Here is an 18,508-nt window from a genome sequence, read left to right as displayed (position 1 = left end):
TGTAATAAATACAGTTTAAACTTCCTGCCTTATACCTTTCATAATATTATTTATATGCTCATGGTTTTCTTCATTAATCAACTGGTATAAAGTATAAAGGTGGAGCCTCATCAATGCCCACCTTAAAAATAGAAGTCCTTGACAATATATGAAAATACTTCATAGTCAATGGTTTTTTAAAAAAGAATCCTTCTTTAAGACAGTTGAAATTTAGTCTAAATATGTTTTTTTTAATGACTAAACTTAAAAGGCATTATAAGAACAGCAGTCTCTGATCTTTTGCGCATTTTGTGTCAAGAACTACCACATCCCTCTTTCCATTCTCATGAAACAGAACAGAACTGGCATTGAATTGAATAAAGGCATAACTTATTTAGCTCCCAAGTCTCATTTTATTTCTCTTCTTGGAAATGGGCATAAATGTAGAGTTTGCCATCAACTTCAAGTCTTACTTTCAAGTACAGAAAGAGAAACATTTCAATATAGTAATGTAAGCCAAGTGGAAATTTTTCTAAACATTTACTTTGATAGGCACTGTGCAAACATGTTCTGTTTATCTTATGTGGTCACCGCCTCAATTCTATCTGGTTGCACAGTTTTACCCCACTTTACAGATTAGGAAAGGGCTGGCATCCACGTGGTATTAGCTGATTTGACGTTTAAACTGTCCACTTTATCCAAACCAAAGGAAAATGTGGTGGTAAGAAATACAGTAAAAGAAAGGGACTTGACAGAACGAAACCGTCTTTGAGTTACAAAAGATCTAAATCATATAAGCAGCAGAAATCTTGGATGGACAGTTCACTTGCTCAGTCAAATCTGCCTCTTTGTGACCCCATGAGCTGCAGCACGCCAGCCCTCCCTGTCCATCATCAACTCCCGGAGTCCACCCAAACCCATGTCCATTGAGTTGGTGATGCCATCCACCCATCTCATCCTCTGTCGTCCCCTTCTCCTCCTGCTCTCAATCTTTGCCAGAATCAGGGTCTTTTCAAATGAGTCAGCTCTTCGCATACGGTGGCCAAAGTATTGGAGTTTCAGCTTCAACTTCAGTCCTTCCAATGAACACTCAGGACTCATCTGCTTTAGGATGGACTGGTTGGATCTCCTTGCAGTACAAGGGGCTTTCAAGAGTCTTCTCCAACACCACAGTTCCAAAGCATCGATTCTTCGGTGCTCAGCTTTCTTTATAGTCCAACTCTCACATCCAACATGACTACTGGAGAAACCATAGCCTTGACTAGATGGGCCTCTGTTGGCAAAGTAATGTCTCTGATTTTCAATATGCTGTCTAGGTTGGTCATAACTTTCTTTCCAAGGAGTAAGCGTCTTTTAATTTCATGGCTGCAGTCACCATCTGCAGTGATTTTGGAGCCCCCCAAAATAGAGTCAGCCACTGTTTTTCCATCTATTTCCCATGAAATGATGGGACCATATGCCATGATATTAGTTTTCTGAATGTTGAGCTTTAAGCCAAGTTTTTCACTCTCCTCTTTCACTTTCATTAAGAGGCTCTTTAGTTCTTCTTCACTTTCTGCCATAAGGGTGGTGTCATCTGCATATCTGAGGTTATTGATATTTTTCCCAGCATTCTTGATTCCACCATGATACCTTTCTAGATCATCTTTCACCCTCTGGATGTTGGCAACATGCTATTATGGAATAGGTTTCTTAATCTTTTTTGTACCATGGACCCCTAATTTAGCCTTCTGGGCAGTCCCATGGACCTCTTCTCAGAACAATGTTTTAAAGTGCTTAACACCCCCCACCCTACCAGTGTTCCAAAGGGAACACTGCTGTAGCATCTGACCCCTGAGATTTTCAAGCATTTCCACTCTGTTCAACTCACCTCCCACTTCTACTAAACTGCTCTGAGGCCTTCCCTAACCTTCTTCAGAGACAATAAAGGAGAGACATGCAAGCAGGTTTGGAAATTTTGTTTCTGAGATGGCAGTAGTGTCTTCTTTTTCTCTTCCTAATGAAAGCCTCCCCATTTCCTAAATCCTGCATCTTTCCCCAGATCAAGTTCAACATTTCTCCAGTTCTGTTTCCTTTGGGTTCCCCGCGCAGCGCTTGGTCCGCCCGAAACTCTTGGCAGGCTTCTCATGGCCCCGCCCCCGAGGCCCCGCCCCCAGCCGGGTCCGGTCCCTCCCTGGTCCCTGCCAGTCGCGCTGAGCCACTCTCTCCTCTAGCCTCCGAACACGAGCCCTGCCTCCTCCTTCCCCCTGTACCCAGGGTCCGCCGCTGGGGAAGGATGGCGCGTGGGGCCGGTACCTTCTCTGAGGAGCAGTTCAGGGAGGCCTGCGCCGAGCTCCAGCGGCCGGCACTCTCCGGGGCCGCCTGGGAGCTGCTGGTGGAGACCCAGGGCATCAGAGTCTACCGGCTGCTGGACCAGGTAGCTGTCCGCCCCTGGAGGACCGCAGGGCGGCCGTCTGCGGGGTGCGGGGTGCGGGGTGCTCCTGGGGGTAGGGTGGGGGGTGCTCCCGGCGGTTAGGATAAACAGTGTGGGGCTGCAGCTGGCGGTCCGGAACCTCTGGGTCTTCAGGAGCTCAGAGAGCTAACTCTGGGGTGGGGGTGCCTCCAGCTGACTTTGACTTCTGCGAGTCGCAGGGAGTGGGCACGTTATCAGAGTTTAGTCCCAGGTCTGAGACCAGACAGGGCGGGTGGTTTGTTACAAGTTAATGACAGAGTGAAAACATGGGTCTGCGGATTCTTATTTAGCCCCACGCACTTGCCTGCAAAGGACATGAGCCTCGCTCCAAGGTGGGTACCAGTGGTTTCTGTGTGGCAGAGAGTATGTTCAGATTGAGTCTAGGAAGAAAAGCGACTGGGCTCTTCAGAGAGTGGATGTGCAGGTGGTATGTGTGGCTGAGGAGTGTTGCTGAGAACCCACCTACCATCGTCTCCAGTCATTTCACTAACTTGCTCCTTTTGAGTGGGGCCCCATTACTTGCAAATTGCACCGAATAACTTTCAGTGCAATTCAGTCCATTGCTCAGTTGTGTCCGACTCTGTGACTCCATGAACCACAGCACACCAGGCCTCCCTGTCCATCACCAACTCCTGGAGTCTACCCAAACCCATGTCCATTGAGTCAGTGATGCCATCCACCCAGCTCATCCTCTGTGTTCCTCTTGTCATTCTACCCTCAATCTTTCCCAGCATCAGGGTCTTTACAAATGAGTCAGCTCTTCGCATATGGTGGCCAAAGTATTGGAGTTTCAGCTTCAACATCAGTCCTTCCAATGAACATTCAGGACTCGTCTGCTTTAGGATGGACTGGTTGGATCTCTTTGCAGTCCAAGGGGCTCTCAAGAGTCTTCTCTAACACCACAGTTCAAAAGCATCCATTCTTCAGTGCTCAGCTTTCTTTATAGTCCAACTCTCACATCCAACATGACTACTGGAAAAACCATAGCCTTGACTAGATGGGCCTTTGTTGGCAAAGTAATGTCTCTGCTTTTTAATATGCTGTCTAGGTTTGTCATAACTTTCCTTCCAAGGAGTAAGCTTCTTTCAATTTCATGGCTGCAGTTGCCAACTGCAGTGATTTTGGAGCCCAAAAAATAAAGTCAGCCACTGTTTCCACGGTTTCCCTATCTGCCATGAAGTGATGGGACCGAATGCCATGATCTTAGTTTTCTGAATGTTGAGCTTTAAGTCAACTTTTTCACTCTTCTCTTTCACTTTTATCAAGAGGCTCTTTAGTTCTTCTTCACTGTCTGCCATAAGGGTGGTGTCATCTGCATATCTGAGGTTATTGATATTCTCCCCGCCATCTTGATTCCAGCTTGTGCTTCTTCCAGCCCAGCGTTTCTCATGAGGTACTCTGCATATAAGTTCAGCCTGAAGAAAAAGTTTAAAAAGTCTGGGGAAAAGTTAAAGGGTAGGAAGAATGGAGTTACGAGTGTGCCTGCAGGCCTTTGGAGCCAGGTAAATGTCCGGGTGGAATGATGGCCTGTTGTCGGTTGCTCTGTGTGCTAGATGCTGCATGGTGACTAGGTTAAAAGTCACCATTAGGCAAGGTAAGTGAAGTGCAGGTTTCCTGGCAGAGACCAAAGTATTAAACTGTTAGAGTAGGGAGGAGCTCTGAGTCTGTGTATCCCAGGGTCACTGGGTACAACAGGATGAGCAGGAAGCTCAGTGTAGAGCAGGCGGAATTAATTTCTGAGTGTCATTTAAGCATTTACCTAATGCAAAAATTGACATATTTTCAGAAAACATCCTGTTATCTTCTGGATAAAATCGTTTCATTTTTCACACCAGCCACATCCAGGCATTTGCCAGATGTTGGCAATTCACTGCTCAGATATATCTGATGTCTGGCCCCTTTCCCTTCCCCTTTTTTCCTTGACCTTCATCACTCTGAGTGCCACCTCTTACCTAGAATTGCAGTGATCTTCTGACTCACTTCTTGGCCTTCCACCCTTTCCCTGCCATCCTGCACACCTGAAATCAAGCACCTTAAAGAGATTGTGATCTTATCATACCCCTTCCAATGGCCCTGTTGATTGTGTAAAAAATAATACCTACAGTAAGACGCTACTCATTGCATGCTGTCTTATGCTCAAGGCACGGTCTTAAGTGCTCTGCAGACACTGACTTAGTCCTCACATCGGTGCCATGTTGTCAGGCACTATATAGCTGCTGCTGCTGCTGCTAAGTCGCTTCAGTCGTGTCCGACTCTGTGCAACCCCATAGACGGCAGCCCACCAGGCTCCCCCGACCCTGGGATTCTCCAGGCAAGAACACTGGAGTGGGTTGCCATTTCCTTCTCCAATGCATGAAAGTGAAAAGTGAAAGGGAAGTTGCTCAGTCGTGTTTGACGCTCAGTGACCCCATGGACTGCAGCCTACCAGGCTCCTCCGTCCATGGGATTTTCCAGGCAAGAGTACTGGAGTGGGGTGCTATTGCCTTCTCTGGCACTATATAGGCTATCACCTTATTACCAGTTTGGAAATGGATATATGGAAGAGGTAAGTTGATGGCTCAAGACTCACTCTGGGGTTGGAACTCAGCTTTCTAGGTCCAGACCTATGCTATGATACACTCCTTCACTGACTCTGAGAGAGGACAGTGTGCCAGGTGGGCTGTGCTCAGGGAACGAGGCTGGTCAAGGGCCCATGGCTCCTCCACACTGATCCTGTTCTCCCGTCAGCCCTGACCACTCCCCTCACGTCCCTTGAAGGGCTTGTGCTCTTTTGCTTTTGTGCCTATTATCCCACAACAGCCGCTGCCTGAGCTGAGGCAGAATATCTGGCTTTGTATTGTTTCCATTCTGTTTTGATATGGAGAGCGACTTCACTTTCACTTTTCACTTTCATGCGTTGGAAAAGGAAATGGCAGCCCGCTTCAGTTTTCTTGCCTGGAGAATCCCAGGGACAGTAGAGCCTGGTGGGCTGCCATCTATGGGATCACACATAGAGTCGGACACGACTGAAGAGACTTAGCAGGGCCCACCTCCCTCCTGGGGGGAGGATGGGTATTCAGAATTGTTCCTATCCCTCTGAACCATAATATAAGTGTTATTTCCACCTGTTCTGGACATGAGGGCAGTTATAGTACATTGATGTGAGCTACAAGTCTTTCCAGAGAGCTCCTGTAAGTTGGAGGCCATATGCTTCCCATAGGTGTGGCCTTGAGCCTCAGCAGATAGGCTGGGGGCCACTGCCCATGGCCACCGTGATCTGCACGTGTATTCAGTGTCTAGAGACCCTGTTGTGTCAGGTGCAAGCCCTTTCCTAGAACCTTAGTTGCACATCCAATGTTATTTGCTGCCTGACCCTTTTTCTAGAGCCTCATTTTCATTCCAGATTGACTCCCATCCTTTACTTTCCTCCTGGAAGAGAATTCCCTCGAATCCCTTGGTTAGTAAATCTTGTCTTCTGAATGCCACACCATGTCCAAGTGAATTCAGCTTGTCCTACCCTGCCTACACCTGCACTTATCTCCCCTAAAACCCTGTGCCCTCTTCTGTCTTATGATCCAGTGTGGTTTCATCCACCATGCATGTTGTTGATATTGTGTGACTCTGTTTCCTCCTCTACCCACTTCCCTGCCCAGAGCCATTGTGCATATAGCCTCAGGTCCCCAGGTCTCTGACTGGAGGTCAAACCAGAGAATCCTGGCTGCTCTGTTAATTTTTCACCTTGGTTTACAATCCAGACTATTGCCTAGGTCATTCCAGGTCAGGTTTTTCATTGCAAGTGTTATCATCTGACTTTTTAAATTCCTCCAACTGAGGTACATAGAATGGACTTATTTGGGGCCCTTTAATGGTAGGGGACTAGTAGGGGGTCTTATTGATCCACCCGACTTTTGATGGAGTTCCATTAAGACCTTTACTTCGGTCCCACCAATAGACACCTTATTCATTTCTTAATAACCATTTACAGATGTCCACCCTGCTGGAATGAGTCCCTTGATTCTTCCTGTCTCTCCCTATTTCTTGTTAATGTGAAACCCATAAGCAAAAGCTGAGACAGGTAATCTAATAAGGCTTCTTGAAATGCTTGATTTTGTTTCAGTAAGGTTATGTTTGGTACCCATACAAAAATAACCCTTTCCATCAAAGTTCTTACTAAATCTTTGCTGAGTAAGGGACATGTTCAATGGATGAATGTCCTGATTATGATAAACACAGTCCATCATGGCTTGCATACAAATCATATTAGCTGTTTCATCAGGGGTGTGCCATTTGGAATTTATGGAATCAGACAGTCCCCCTTCTCAGACTTTTCAATGACTTTTATCCAGTTGAACCAGGCTGACTGTTCCACAGGCAATAACCTGCTGTGAGTCTGAATCAGGGAGGTGTGATCATGCTGTAACAAAGTTACTATCACATGTTCTGAAAAGACTGATATAAGCATAGAAGTACTTGAAAGAGTTTGCAGTGTAACAGATAAACTGTATTAAAAAAAAGAAAAGATTGTGGCTTCTTTTTAGTAGACAGGAATAATTCTGAATCTTGTTCTTGAACAAATGGCTACTTTTGATATACATCTTTTGATACTTTTCCATTTTCTCTTTCCCTATTAAATCACAGAATTTTAGACTTAGAAAGTCTCTTTGAAACCATTCTGTCCAATTACCATCACCCTTTATTTTCTCTTTTTCCGTACTTTCTTTGCCTACCCTATTTCCTTGTTCTCACCTTCTTTTTCTCTCCCATAGTTTTACTGCTAACTTATCTTTACGTGGCCCCTTAACAGAAAAAATGCTATATAAGTTTTCATTCATCCCTCTCAACAAATATAGAAGATAGATAGAGACAGGTTTATTTTTCTGTTTTATTGATGGTGGTAAGACCCAGAGTGAGCCACACAAGACCTCATAGCTAGTAACTAGACATGAACCAGTGTACTTGGGAAAACTCAGTACCAAATATATAGCTTGTTTCAACTCAGAACTACTTCTTTTTCTGCAAGCTAAGCAAAGCTAAACAAGTCAATCCTAAAGGAAATCAGTCCTGAATATTCATTGGAAGGATTGATGCTGAAGCTGAAATTCCAATACTATGGCCACCTGATGCAAAGAACCAACTCAATGGAAAAGACCCTGATGCTGGGAAAGATTGAGGGTGGGAGAAGTAGATGACAGAGGATGAAATGGTTGTACGGCACCACTGACATGATGGACATGAGTTTGAGTAGGCTCTGGGAGTTGGTGATGGACAGGGAAGCCTGGTGTGCTGCAGTCCATGGAGTTGCATAAAGTAGGACACGACTGAGTGACTGAACTGAACTGAAAGCAAAGCTAGTGCAGCGCTGCTATGTGCTTTGCTATTCTGTGTGGTGCTGTGGAAAAGAGCATGGATTTTGGAGGCCCATAGTCTTGGGTTACAATCTCTGCTCTGTTCCACTATCATTTATTTATTCAGGAGATATTCACTGCATGCCTCCCATGTCGTAGTGCCTTGACAGGCACTGGGCGTAAGGAGGGAGCAAGAAGCTGGAGCTGCTGGTTCAATGAATGAGCTTCTTAAACATTAAACAGTATTCCCTGATGATAATAAATATAGTATACAATGAAATGGCAGCTGAAAAATGCTACAAAAACAAGTAAAGTGGGATGAAGGGATGCAGAGATGTTATGGCAGAGGTGGGGACATCAGGTGTGCTTTAGATATAGGGAATCTGGGAAAACCCTCTTCCAGAGGTAACAATTGAGTGGAGATATAAATGAAATAAGAGATTGCATCCTGCAAATATCAGAGGAGAAATGGGCCAGAGAGTTTTCCTCAAAGCTCAAGAGCTGCTTGGGGGGCTCTCAGGACACCTCTCAGCCCTATTAGAGCCCCATATTGAACTGAGTTGGAGTGGTGCTTGGATGGTCGTTTTGAGAAGTTCCCCTTTCACATAGAGGCTGATTATTCTGTCCTGTCTACTTTAGTGTGTTTGAAATGCTTCAAAATAAAATATGGGTTTTTTTTTTCTTCTTTTTGTTTTTTAATGTGAAAGCTCCCAAGAGATATTAATGAGCATGCTGTGTTATAAACCATTGCAGTAGAGAGAACACTGAATGCTAAGGTCCGGAGCCAGGCTGACCTTCCCTCCTTTTCCAGGAGGAGCCAGAAGGATGCAGGACCAGGGTGAACCTGATGTTGGAGAGTGGCCAGGAGTCAGGGCCCACTTACTGCTTGGGGGATATTGGCCGGCTGCTGTTTCATTTTAAAATCTCAGCTTCCTCATTTGCAAAACAAGTATAATTCTTTTTTTTTTAATAGAAATGTACCGTTTTATTAAAAAGATTCTCACAAAAATGAATATAGTATCTCAAAATGGAAACTAGACTACCAATCTTCACCTGCAGAATTGGGGGAAGACAGAGAGGGCAGGCATGAGAACAGAACCAATCTAAAAATGGCTGATGTTACCTTAAGAGCCTAAAAACAACAGGGAGTCCTTGAAGATCCAGCCACCCTTCTCAAATGGTCAGCAAGGCACCTTTTCAAAGCTACGAAGCAGGCACTTCAAGATTTTGTCCTATGGCTGCTTAAGCGGATCCCTTTTACCCAGTACCCATTAGGGTTCAAGAGTTTGGGAGGGATGGGTTGCAAGGCAGCTACTAGAAAAGTAATGTGTGCCCTGACCTCAGGGCCCTGGTTCCTGTCTAGTCCCTGGGGATATTTATATTTAATATATTTTTATATAAATACACAGAGAAATAGAAAATATAAAATCTGAAGGGTTGTGGGATAAAGGTGGAGATTTGGCAAGAAGCCAGAACTGGAGAGGTCTCTTCAGGCCAACTTGACCTCTTCCTTGACCCCTTTGGCTTCTTGCTTCTCTTCCTTGGTTTTCTCCTCTTCTGTGACTTCTTTCTTCTCTTCTGGATCTTTCTCTTTCTCATCCTCTGTTTTGACTCTCTTGGCTTTCTTGAGGTTGGAAGAGTTCTTGTGCCCGCCTTTTCCCTCCTCGTCAGAGTCGGAGAACTCTTCCTCACAGGCAATTTGTTTGTCTGAGGAACAGATTGAGATGCGTTTGTCAGGGTCTTCTTCATCCTCATCACCACTCTTCTCTGGAATGGCGTCCTCAGGGATGGCCTGCATTTGGAACCCAGGTGCGTGGGGCAGCATTCTCAGGTTCTCAAACAGCCGCTGTTTGATCTTTTCCAGGTACTCATTAGTGTTCTGGTTAGTCATATTGGAATGCCTGATATGAAGTTTGAAATCTGGTCCAAAGTATTCGAAGTAGTCATTGTATGGAAGCTCATTAGGGATCTCCATGTCCAGGGCCATAGCTGTTTCATATGTCCAGCACCAGGCGACATTACGAATTGTGTAGCCGCCTCCTCCCAGCATCAGCATAGGCAGGTTGAAGCTCTTCACAAATTCCACACATTTGGCATGCCCTTTGATGGTCAAATTGAAGCAACCTAACCAGTCCCCAGACAGGGAGTCAGAGCCACACTGCAAGACAACTGCACTGGGCTGGAACATCTCAATTACTTAGGACATGACTGGCTTGAAAATGGCCTCATAGGACTCGTCGTCAATCCCATCTTGGAAAGGGTAGTTAACAGCATAATACTTGCCTTTGCCTGCTCCAGTATCCCGTAGGTCCCCAGTACCTGGGGAAGTACTCTCCATATTTATGAAAGGACACAGTCATGACTTGGTCTGTGGTATAGAAGGCCTCTTCCATGCCATCGCTGTGGTGAATATCAATGTCAATATACAGCACCCTCTGGTGATACTTTAGCAGTTCCAGGATGGCCAAGACGATATCATTGACGTAACAGAAGCCAGATGCCTCGGACTTCTTTGCATGGTGTAGGCCCCCAGCCCAATTCACAGTGATGTCCGTCTGCTGCTTATTAAGTTTCACGGCACTTGCCACAGAGCCACCAGTAGACAGCTGACAGAACTCAAACAGGCCATCAAATACCGGACAGTCCTCACCGACGTTGAATCTCTGCATCTGCTTGCTGTACTCGGACATGTTATCTGGGCGGATGGAGCGTAATAATTTAATGTAGTCATCGCTATGGTACTTGGTCATCTCCTCAGCATTGGCTTTGTGAGGGCGATAGATTTCCATCTTCTGGTAGAGACCATAGTTAAGGAGTAAATTGTGAGTCATGCAAATTCGGTGAGGCTTCATTGGGTGGCCTTGTCCATAATAGTAATTTCCAACATCCCCGTTGTAATAGTAACATACTTTCCTCTTGGTGCCCTGAATCTGCGCCATCTTGCTCACCTCCCGTCCCTCCCGTCAATCAGTCCGTCCGCCCTCCCGCCGGTGGCTCCGCTCCAACAAGTATAATTCTTGCTTTTTAGGATCATTGGCTTCTTACAAACATTGAATGGAATGAGACATGGCAGAGTGATTCTTGACCCTGAGCATACACTAGACTCATCTGCAAAGCCTGTTAACATTCATAATTAATATACTACTCCATTTCAGATTCAGTGTATCTGGGTGGGACTTGAGAGTTGGCTTTACATTTCTTTACTTCTCCTCCTTCTTCTTTTTAAAATTGTATTTTTACCGAATGGCCAGGTGATACCGAAGCTCTATGGATGATACTTGGTGAACCATTGAAGTAAGGGGAGCTTTTCACATGGTGCTCAAGTTGCACCACCCCACGTGGTGGCACCAAGAGGCAGGAGAGGGGAGAGCGAGAAGGAAGACTATTTTAAGGTGAAAGTAATGTCCACTTGAAGACCAGCTCTTCCTGGTTTTTAAATTAGTGGCCGCTTGAGAGTGGGTGTGGTCCCCTGAACAGCAGGGAGAAGGTTCCCCGGGAGAGAAGGGTCGTGGGTCACTTGCAAAGCTTTCCCAGAGATCTGCAGTCAGGTCTCCCTGGAGCTTTAGGCTGGATACTCTGCAGTAGACACTGTGACCTGCCAGTAGATAGTGTGAAACAGGCATGCAGAGGTTCACATCATTGATTTAGACCGAGAAAATGTTGGTCTGGAAAGATATGACTGAGGGCTTGACTTCTTATGATTTGAAACCAAGTGTCTGGCACTGTGCGAAGTGGCTGCCTTTGTCCTTGCAAACATCTTTTCATCAGTGAGTTTGGTGAAGAGCAGACAGTACTTTCCCAGGGACTGTTCTTTCCTGTGCTGTTGCCCTGCTGAACCACTGAGAGCCTGGCCTTACTGGAAAACTAGGTTCAGCCGTGCTGCATCAGAGATAGCTTGGCCTTTTGAAAGAAAGCAGAAAGTAAACTGCCATGGAAACAGACTTACCTCAGTGGGTGAGAAGCTTCACTCTGATTTCCCAGATAGGATTGTAATCCAACTTGCATCATGGACCTCTTCACTTCTGGATGACAGGACTCTTTTCCCTTTTCCCATCCTTCTAGGTACCAACATGATTGATAGAGCAGTTGATGCATTTGGGACACTTATGGAGCCATATTTACTAGTGGGTAGGACCGTTGTGGCTTAAAGCTGAGCACCACGTGTAGTCTCCTTCTACTTTCTGCCACTGGTCGAGGTCCACTCTCTATCTTTCTCCTGCCCCATTGCCACTCAGTGTAACTGGATAGATAATGTTGGAGCTTCAGCTCTCTCTCTCTTCACTTCTCTCAGGATGAGCTTGTGGTGTGAGGCAGAATGAAGATGCTGACTGATCACAAGGTGCTGGTCCAAAATTTGAAGGCATGCCTTAGTGGGGAGGGGGGAGCAGGATCCCCCACACCTGTCTGTGAGTGTGAGTCAGACCTTGTATTCCACAGCTGGTTTGGGGCTGATTGAATACACCCTAGTAAGAAGAAACCTCCAAAATACTGCTCCATGATCCATTCAAGCAGTTTTTCAGAACTTATTGTGTGCCTGCATTTTGGTGATGCCTGATGAATAAGACAGAGAGTTCATACCTTTCAGAAACTTTAAGACAAGAAAACAGACACTTTTTATGCAGTGTACATCTGAGTTCCTGGCCTGTACCATATGTTTTTCTCCCTGAAAAGCTTCTTTTAACATTTCTTCCAAAGCCAAGTCTGCTGCTGATGAATTCCCTGTTTTTGTTTGTCTGAAAAAGTCTTTATTTCTTCTTCACTTTTGAAGGAGAGTTTCATTGCATATGGAATTCTAGGTCAGTGATTTATTTTATTGAAAATAGTATATATTTTACCCTACACCCCCCTTTTATTTTTGCAGAGTCGTTTCTCATGTGATGCTTGCTATAATTATCATCTGTATTCCTCTATAAGTAAAGCAATCGCCTATTCCTTCCTGCTAGCTTCTTTTAAGATTTTCTTTTTCTCTTTGCTTTTCTGAGTTTGAATATGTTTTGTTTAAGATTGTTGTTATTTATCCTGTGTGGCGTGCTCTAGATTGACAAATTTACTTTGAAGGGTGGTTTGAGCTTAAATGGTAAACCCACATGTGATTAAAAGTAAAATATGACATGTTTGGGGTTTATGATACAAAGATTCCTCTCTTGCATGTGGAGTTGCAGTACGACTCTAGGAATCCAGAGCTTTTGTGGAATTATATTTTTAAAAGTGATGGTGACAATGGTCTAAAGCAGGGATTGTGAATTTTTTCCTGTAAAGAGCCAAATAGAAAATATTTTAGGCTTTATAGGTGAAGACGCTATATATTGACTTACATAACCACTTAGAAATCTAAAAACTATTCTTTCCTTGTGGACTGTGAAAAATAGCCAACATAACAGATTCAGTAACTCCTGGTCTATTGATGCTTAATTGCTCTGAGGTTTTGGGATTTATGAATCTAGGGCCCTAGCTGAGTCTCAGCTTCCTCATCTGTAAGCTGGAGATAATTCCTTTTCTGCCAGATTTGTGCAGGGATCCAATGAGAGAATACATTTTGAAGGCCCTAGTGAATTAAATGGTGTTTGCTGTGAGTAGGGTGATCTATGTTCTACTCTACCCTTCAAGACCTGCTTTATGCTTGTCCTGATAAAACATATTACAAAACTCTTTCACTCAGAACTGTCCACTAGAATGGTCAATTACATGGTCATCTTGGCCATAGCTCTGTATACTCTGACGGCTTGTTATTTCTCTAATAATATGTTGGGAGAGGCCAGAGATGCTTTGAGGCAGGATCATAGGCTGTGAACTCTGCTGTCACATCATTGGCTTAAAGTTCAGTTTCTTTTGCAAACTTCAGGTCAAGCTCATTAGTTGTGTGACCTTGGGTGAGTTTCATAATCTTTTAGTGTCAACAGCTGTGTTTATTAAGATATCATTTAAGCACCTCAAAATTTACTCATTTTAAGTGTATAGTTCACTAATTTTTAGTAAGCTTATGGAGTCACGCATCCTTCCCTGAGTCTAATTTTTGAATATTTGTGTTATCCCCAAAAAACCTGTTCCCCATTTGCAATCATCTCCTGTTCCTATTCTCAATCTCAGACAACCACCAAGCTACAGATTTGCGTGTTTCTGGGTAGTCTGGGCCCAAACACTGGGTTTGGGCCTGGAAGGAAAGTTTCCCATCCAGGCTTTGCCAGCAGGAGTCATCAGCTGCCTTTTGATGCATCGCTGTCATTTTTTGCATAAGGATCTAAGACTCCTTCCAGCTCTGAGAGCCTGTGCCATCTTTACTGACATTCTTAGCTTGTCATTTGGAACAGGGGCTTGGAGCAAGTGTGCAGACAGAGTAGAGCCGTATTAGGAGCCATCGTGGCAAGAAGAAGGGGACAGTGTCCTCCTCTCTCTGGCTGTCCCAAGAGCTAACTGTAGAACTCAAGCAAGTATGTCACCTCTCTGAGCTTCATGTCATAGGGACATGACTCCAATGTCCCTATTGATGCCACAGGGCTCTGTTGAGATTACACAAGATAGTGAACATAAAACTGGAAACTGCAATGCACTTAGAGAAATAAATATTAGTATTACTGAAAGAGTTTATAGCAGGTCAAAGTGATTGGACAGCTTCCATTGCAGAATTCATGACAGTTGTAGTGACACTGACAGATCACCAAGGCAAATCCATTCCAAGCTGAAAAGCCAAGTGTAAACCTTGCCTGACTGTTTTCTCAGGCCCAAGAATATAGTGGGCCCATGGTGATGTTTTTCCCCCCTTCTTTGTGGTACATAGTAGGAGGAGGTGGAACTTTCTGTAACAGAGTGTCTGAAGTTTCAGATTTCTATGCAAAATTAAATATACTGCAGTTTAATGTCCATTAATTGTGCCCATTATCTCTTACTTCTCTTCCTTGACTATTCATTTTAGTAATGCTTATGTATTTTTGTACTATTTTAATGAATTGACATAGTCATATTTGCTTGGAAATGTTCAGAAGTCTGATCAGTACTATTTTGTCAGTCTACTTTAATGTCAAATAAAAAATAAACCTGGACTTAGAGTTGGAGGTTATTGTATTAGGAAGAATACTTTGACCATAAGATCCACGAGTTTCTCAGGAGTGAGGCAGAAAAGTCTTTTTTTTTTTTTTTTTTTTTAACAGAAAGAGAGAGGAGTCAGCAAGACTGAAGCCACGTGTGGGGAAGTGAGTTGAAGGTGATCTGCTGGAGAATAGAACAGAATATCTTACCCTGAGGGCAGTTCATTCTCAGCAGGGCTGGATGCTGCTTAGGCTGAGGCTGGGCCCCAGTCTGGAGGAAGGAGATGCTTAACTAGTTTGGTTAACAAGCATTTTGTACCTATTGATCCTTGAAATAAACAACTTAGCGGATCATTTGTGGCACTGCCAATGGGAATTTAGAGGTGTTGTGTCTGACCTTGCGATAGGTAAACAAAGGGTGTGTGTCTGTGTAAAAGTGGATTTTTTTGTGATAAGCTGTTTTTTGAAACAGAAAGCATGGAAGAGTTTCTTAATCTCTGTTGTTTTCTAAGATCACAGGACTCAGTTAAAATTCTCAATAAGAACCACTATAATAATTAGGATTTCTTTTAGCTGGATTAACTGGATTAATCCAGAAAACTAGATTAACAAAGTCTTAAACGAGTGAAAAGTGAAAGTTGCTCAGTTGTGTCCACTCTTGGACCCTATGGACTATACAGTACATGGAATTCTCCAGAATATTGGAGTGAATAGCCGTTTCCTTCTCCAGGGGATCTTCCCAATCCAGGGATCGAACCCAGGTCTCTCACATTGCAGGCAGATTCTTTACCAGCTGAGTCACCAGGGAAGTCCCCAAAGAGGGTTTATATTTCTCACCTAGCAAGTAGTCCAGAGGTCAGCAGTTGCTGGCATTGAATCAGTTGATCAACAATGTCAGTAAAACTGAATATTTTCACTCTGCTTTCTCATTTTTGTTGTCTCTTAATCACAAAATAGCTGCTGCAGCTCTAGACATCATACGCATATTCAAAAGAAGAAGGAATTGTCTTATGGCTGCCTCTACCTGTACAAGAGATGAGGATGATTATTAGCTGTGGAATTTTCTTAGTAAGAAAGAGAGTATATGCTCTAATGAATCTCCTGTTTCTTCTGGGAATTATATTCTACATATGATGTTAACCGATCCTCTACCATTGAATAGTTCTTTTACCACCTGTAGTGTAGGAAATTACAGTATCCTGTAATCAATGGATCGTTAGAAAAGTATGTTGTTTTTCAGTTGTTCAGTCGTGTCCAACTCTTTGTGACCCCATGGACTGCAGCATGCCAGGCTTTCCTGTCCTCCACTGTCTTCCAGAGTTTGCTCAAACTCATGTCCATTGAGTCAATGATGCCATCCAACCATCTCATCCTGTGTCACCCCCTTCTCCTTCTGCCCTCAATCTCCCCAACATTAAGGTCTTAAAAAAGAGTGGGTATATGTATAACTAGTTCACTTTGCTGTACAGCAGAAACTAGGCCAACAGTGTAAATCATCTATACTGCAATTAAAAGTTATTTTAAAAGAAAAGTATGCACAGCATTTTACTTTAGATAAAGAAATTGAGCCATTCTTAGAAGTGTTCTTCTGGAGGACCTTCAGGAAAAGCCAAGCACCTCTTGAGTAAACTTGTTTAGAGCCATTTATTGACCCTGCTTATTTAACTTATATGCAGAGTACATCATGAGAAATGCTGGGCTGGAATCAAGATTGCTGGGAGGAATATTAATAACCTCAGATATGCAGAGGACACCACCCTTATGGCAGAAAGTAAAGAGGAATTTAAAAGCCTCTTAATGAAAGTGAAGTGGAAAGTTAAAAAGTTGGCTTAAATCTCAACATTCAGAAACTAAGATCATGGCATCTGGTTCCATCACTTCATGGCCGATAGATAGGGAAACAGTGGAAACAGTGTCAGACTTGATTTTTGGGGGCTCCAAAATCACTGCAGATGGTGCTTGCAGCCATGAAATTAAAAGACGCTTACTCCTTGGAATGAACATTATGACCAACCTAGATAGCATATCGAAAAGCAGAGATATTATTTTGCCAACAAAGGTCTGTCTAGTCAAGGCTATGGTTTTTCCAGTAGTCATGTATGGATGTGAGAGTTGGACTGTGAAGAAAGCTGAGTGCCGAAGAACTGATGGTTTTAAACTGTGGTTTTGGAGAAGACTCTTGAGAGTCCCTTGCATGGCATGGAGATCCAAGCAGTCCATTCTGAAGGAGATTAGTCCTGGCTGTTCACTGGAAGGACTGATGCTGAGGCTGAAACTCCAATACTTTGGCCACCTCATGGCAAGTGTTCACTCATTGGAAAAGACCCTAACTCTGGGAGGTATTGGGGGCAGGAGGAGAAGGGGAGGACAGAGGATGAGATGGCTGGATGGCATCACTGACTCAATGGACGTGAGTTTGAGTGAACTCTGGGAGTTGGTGATGCACAGAGGCCTGGCGTGCTGTCATTCATGGGGTCGCAAAGAGTCGGATACGACTTAGTGACTGAACTGAACTGAACTGATTGAAATGTTAGAACATTTCAAAACATATCTGCAAAAAATATTGTACCAGAATTATATCTCTAATTTGAAAGAGAATTACACATCAGACAGAGACTCGGGTTCAATTCCTGGGTCAGGAAGATCCTCTGGAGAAGGAAATGGCAACCAACTCCAGTACTCTTGCCTTGAAATTCTCATGGACTGAGGAGACCGGTAGGCTACAGTCCATGGGGTCGCAAAGAGTCGGACATGATTGAGCGACTTCACTTCACTTCACTTCACATTGCCCAAATAAAACTAAGATTTATGCATCCTCCTACTAAATTATTTGTACAAACAGTGGTACCCGGTCCTGGTGAGATGCTTCTTTGCTACTGGTGAGAATATAAATAGATAAAATTTTTTCTTAAAGATTTATAAAAAGTATAAAGTCCATCAAAATGTTAATGTCATTTACCCTAAAATTTATCTCTGAAGAAGCATTTTGATTTCCTAATGAAAAAGTTAGAATTATGAACCAGGTTTGTCCATGTGGAATAATTTTTCCAGCAGTGTTCATAATTGTGCAAATATATGGAAACAGAAACAACTTACAGAATAATAAAATTAGCTGTGATCACTCAGTTTCAAAATGGGGTAGTTAAAAATAGGAATACAGTCTGTTTATATTATCTTACTTCCATTTTATAAGACAGAACTATTTATTTACTCAAAAAATATGCAAAATATTATCAGTTGGTATTTGAGGATTATGAAGTTACATGTCATTTTAATTTTCTTTATTATTTTTGGCATCTTCTAATTTTTCTCAATGAATATATCTTACTTGTATAATTATGAAAATTTCATTTTTAAGAGACATAATGAAAATGTGAGGTTTTTTTAACTGAAACTGTCTTTTGAAAGAAATGAGGGGTAAAAAAAAAAAAGTGCTTTGACATAGAATTTGAATGGGGCTACTTGGTGCTTGAAAAGAATTATTGATGGACTAGGAAAGGTGTCACCAAGCATTTTGCTTCTCTGGTGTTCTGGCTTTTCTCAGTCCTGCCATGAAGGGAATGTTTAAAGGAAGTTGTCATAGTAGTTCATTCTTGGGTATTCACTAAGTCACATCACTCTATTTTTCTCTTCCTAGAGGGCTTTCTGTTTTCTTTTCTGTGATACTACTGGAATGAAGTCACTAAGAGCAGAAACTGCATTCAGAAGGGAAGGGGACTAACTCCAAGAAA

The 18,508-nt window shown here is 43.4% G+C and overlaps 1 protein-coding gene and 1 pseudogene across 1 annotated transcript in view; one reads left to right on the top strand and one right to left on the bottom strand.

The window, feature by feature from the left end:
• The first annotated feature begins 2,254 nt into the window (after positions 1-2,254).
• LOC138083967 (phosphatidylcholine transfer protein-like) overlaps positions 2,255-18,508 on the top strand; it is a 30,800-nt gene continuing 14,546 nt past the window's right edge. The window contains exon 1 of the mRNA XM_068977992.1: positions 2,255-2,395. Coding sequence (XP_068834093.1) covers positions 2,255-2,395 — 141 coding nt within the window. The remainder of the gene's footprint in view (positions 2,396-18,508) is intronic.
• LOC138083849 (histone deacetylase 1 pseudogene) lies at positions 8,928-10,694 on the bottom strand (annotated as a pseudogene).

Source organism: Capricornis sumatraensis, chromosome 8 (assembly GCF_032405125.1).
Source record: "Capricornis sumatraensis isolate serow.1 chromosome 8, serow.2, whole genome shotgun sequence".
Lineage (NCBI taxonomy): Eukaryota > Metazoa > Chordata > Mammalia > Artiodactyla > Bovidae > Capricornis > Capricornis sumatraensis.
Note: the sequence above shows the minus strand (reverse complement) of the source record. Positions and strands in the feature narration are given on the sequence as shown.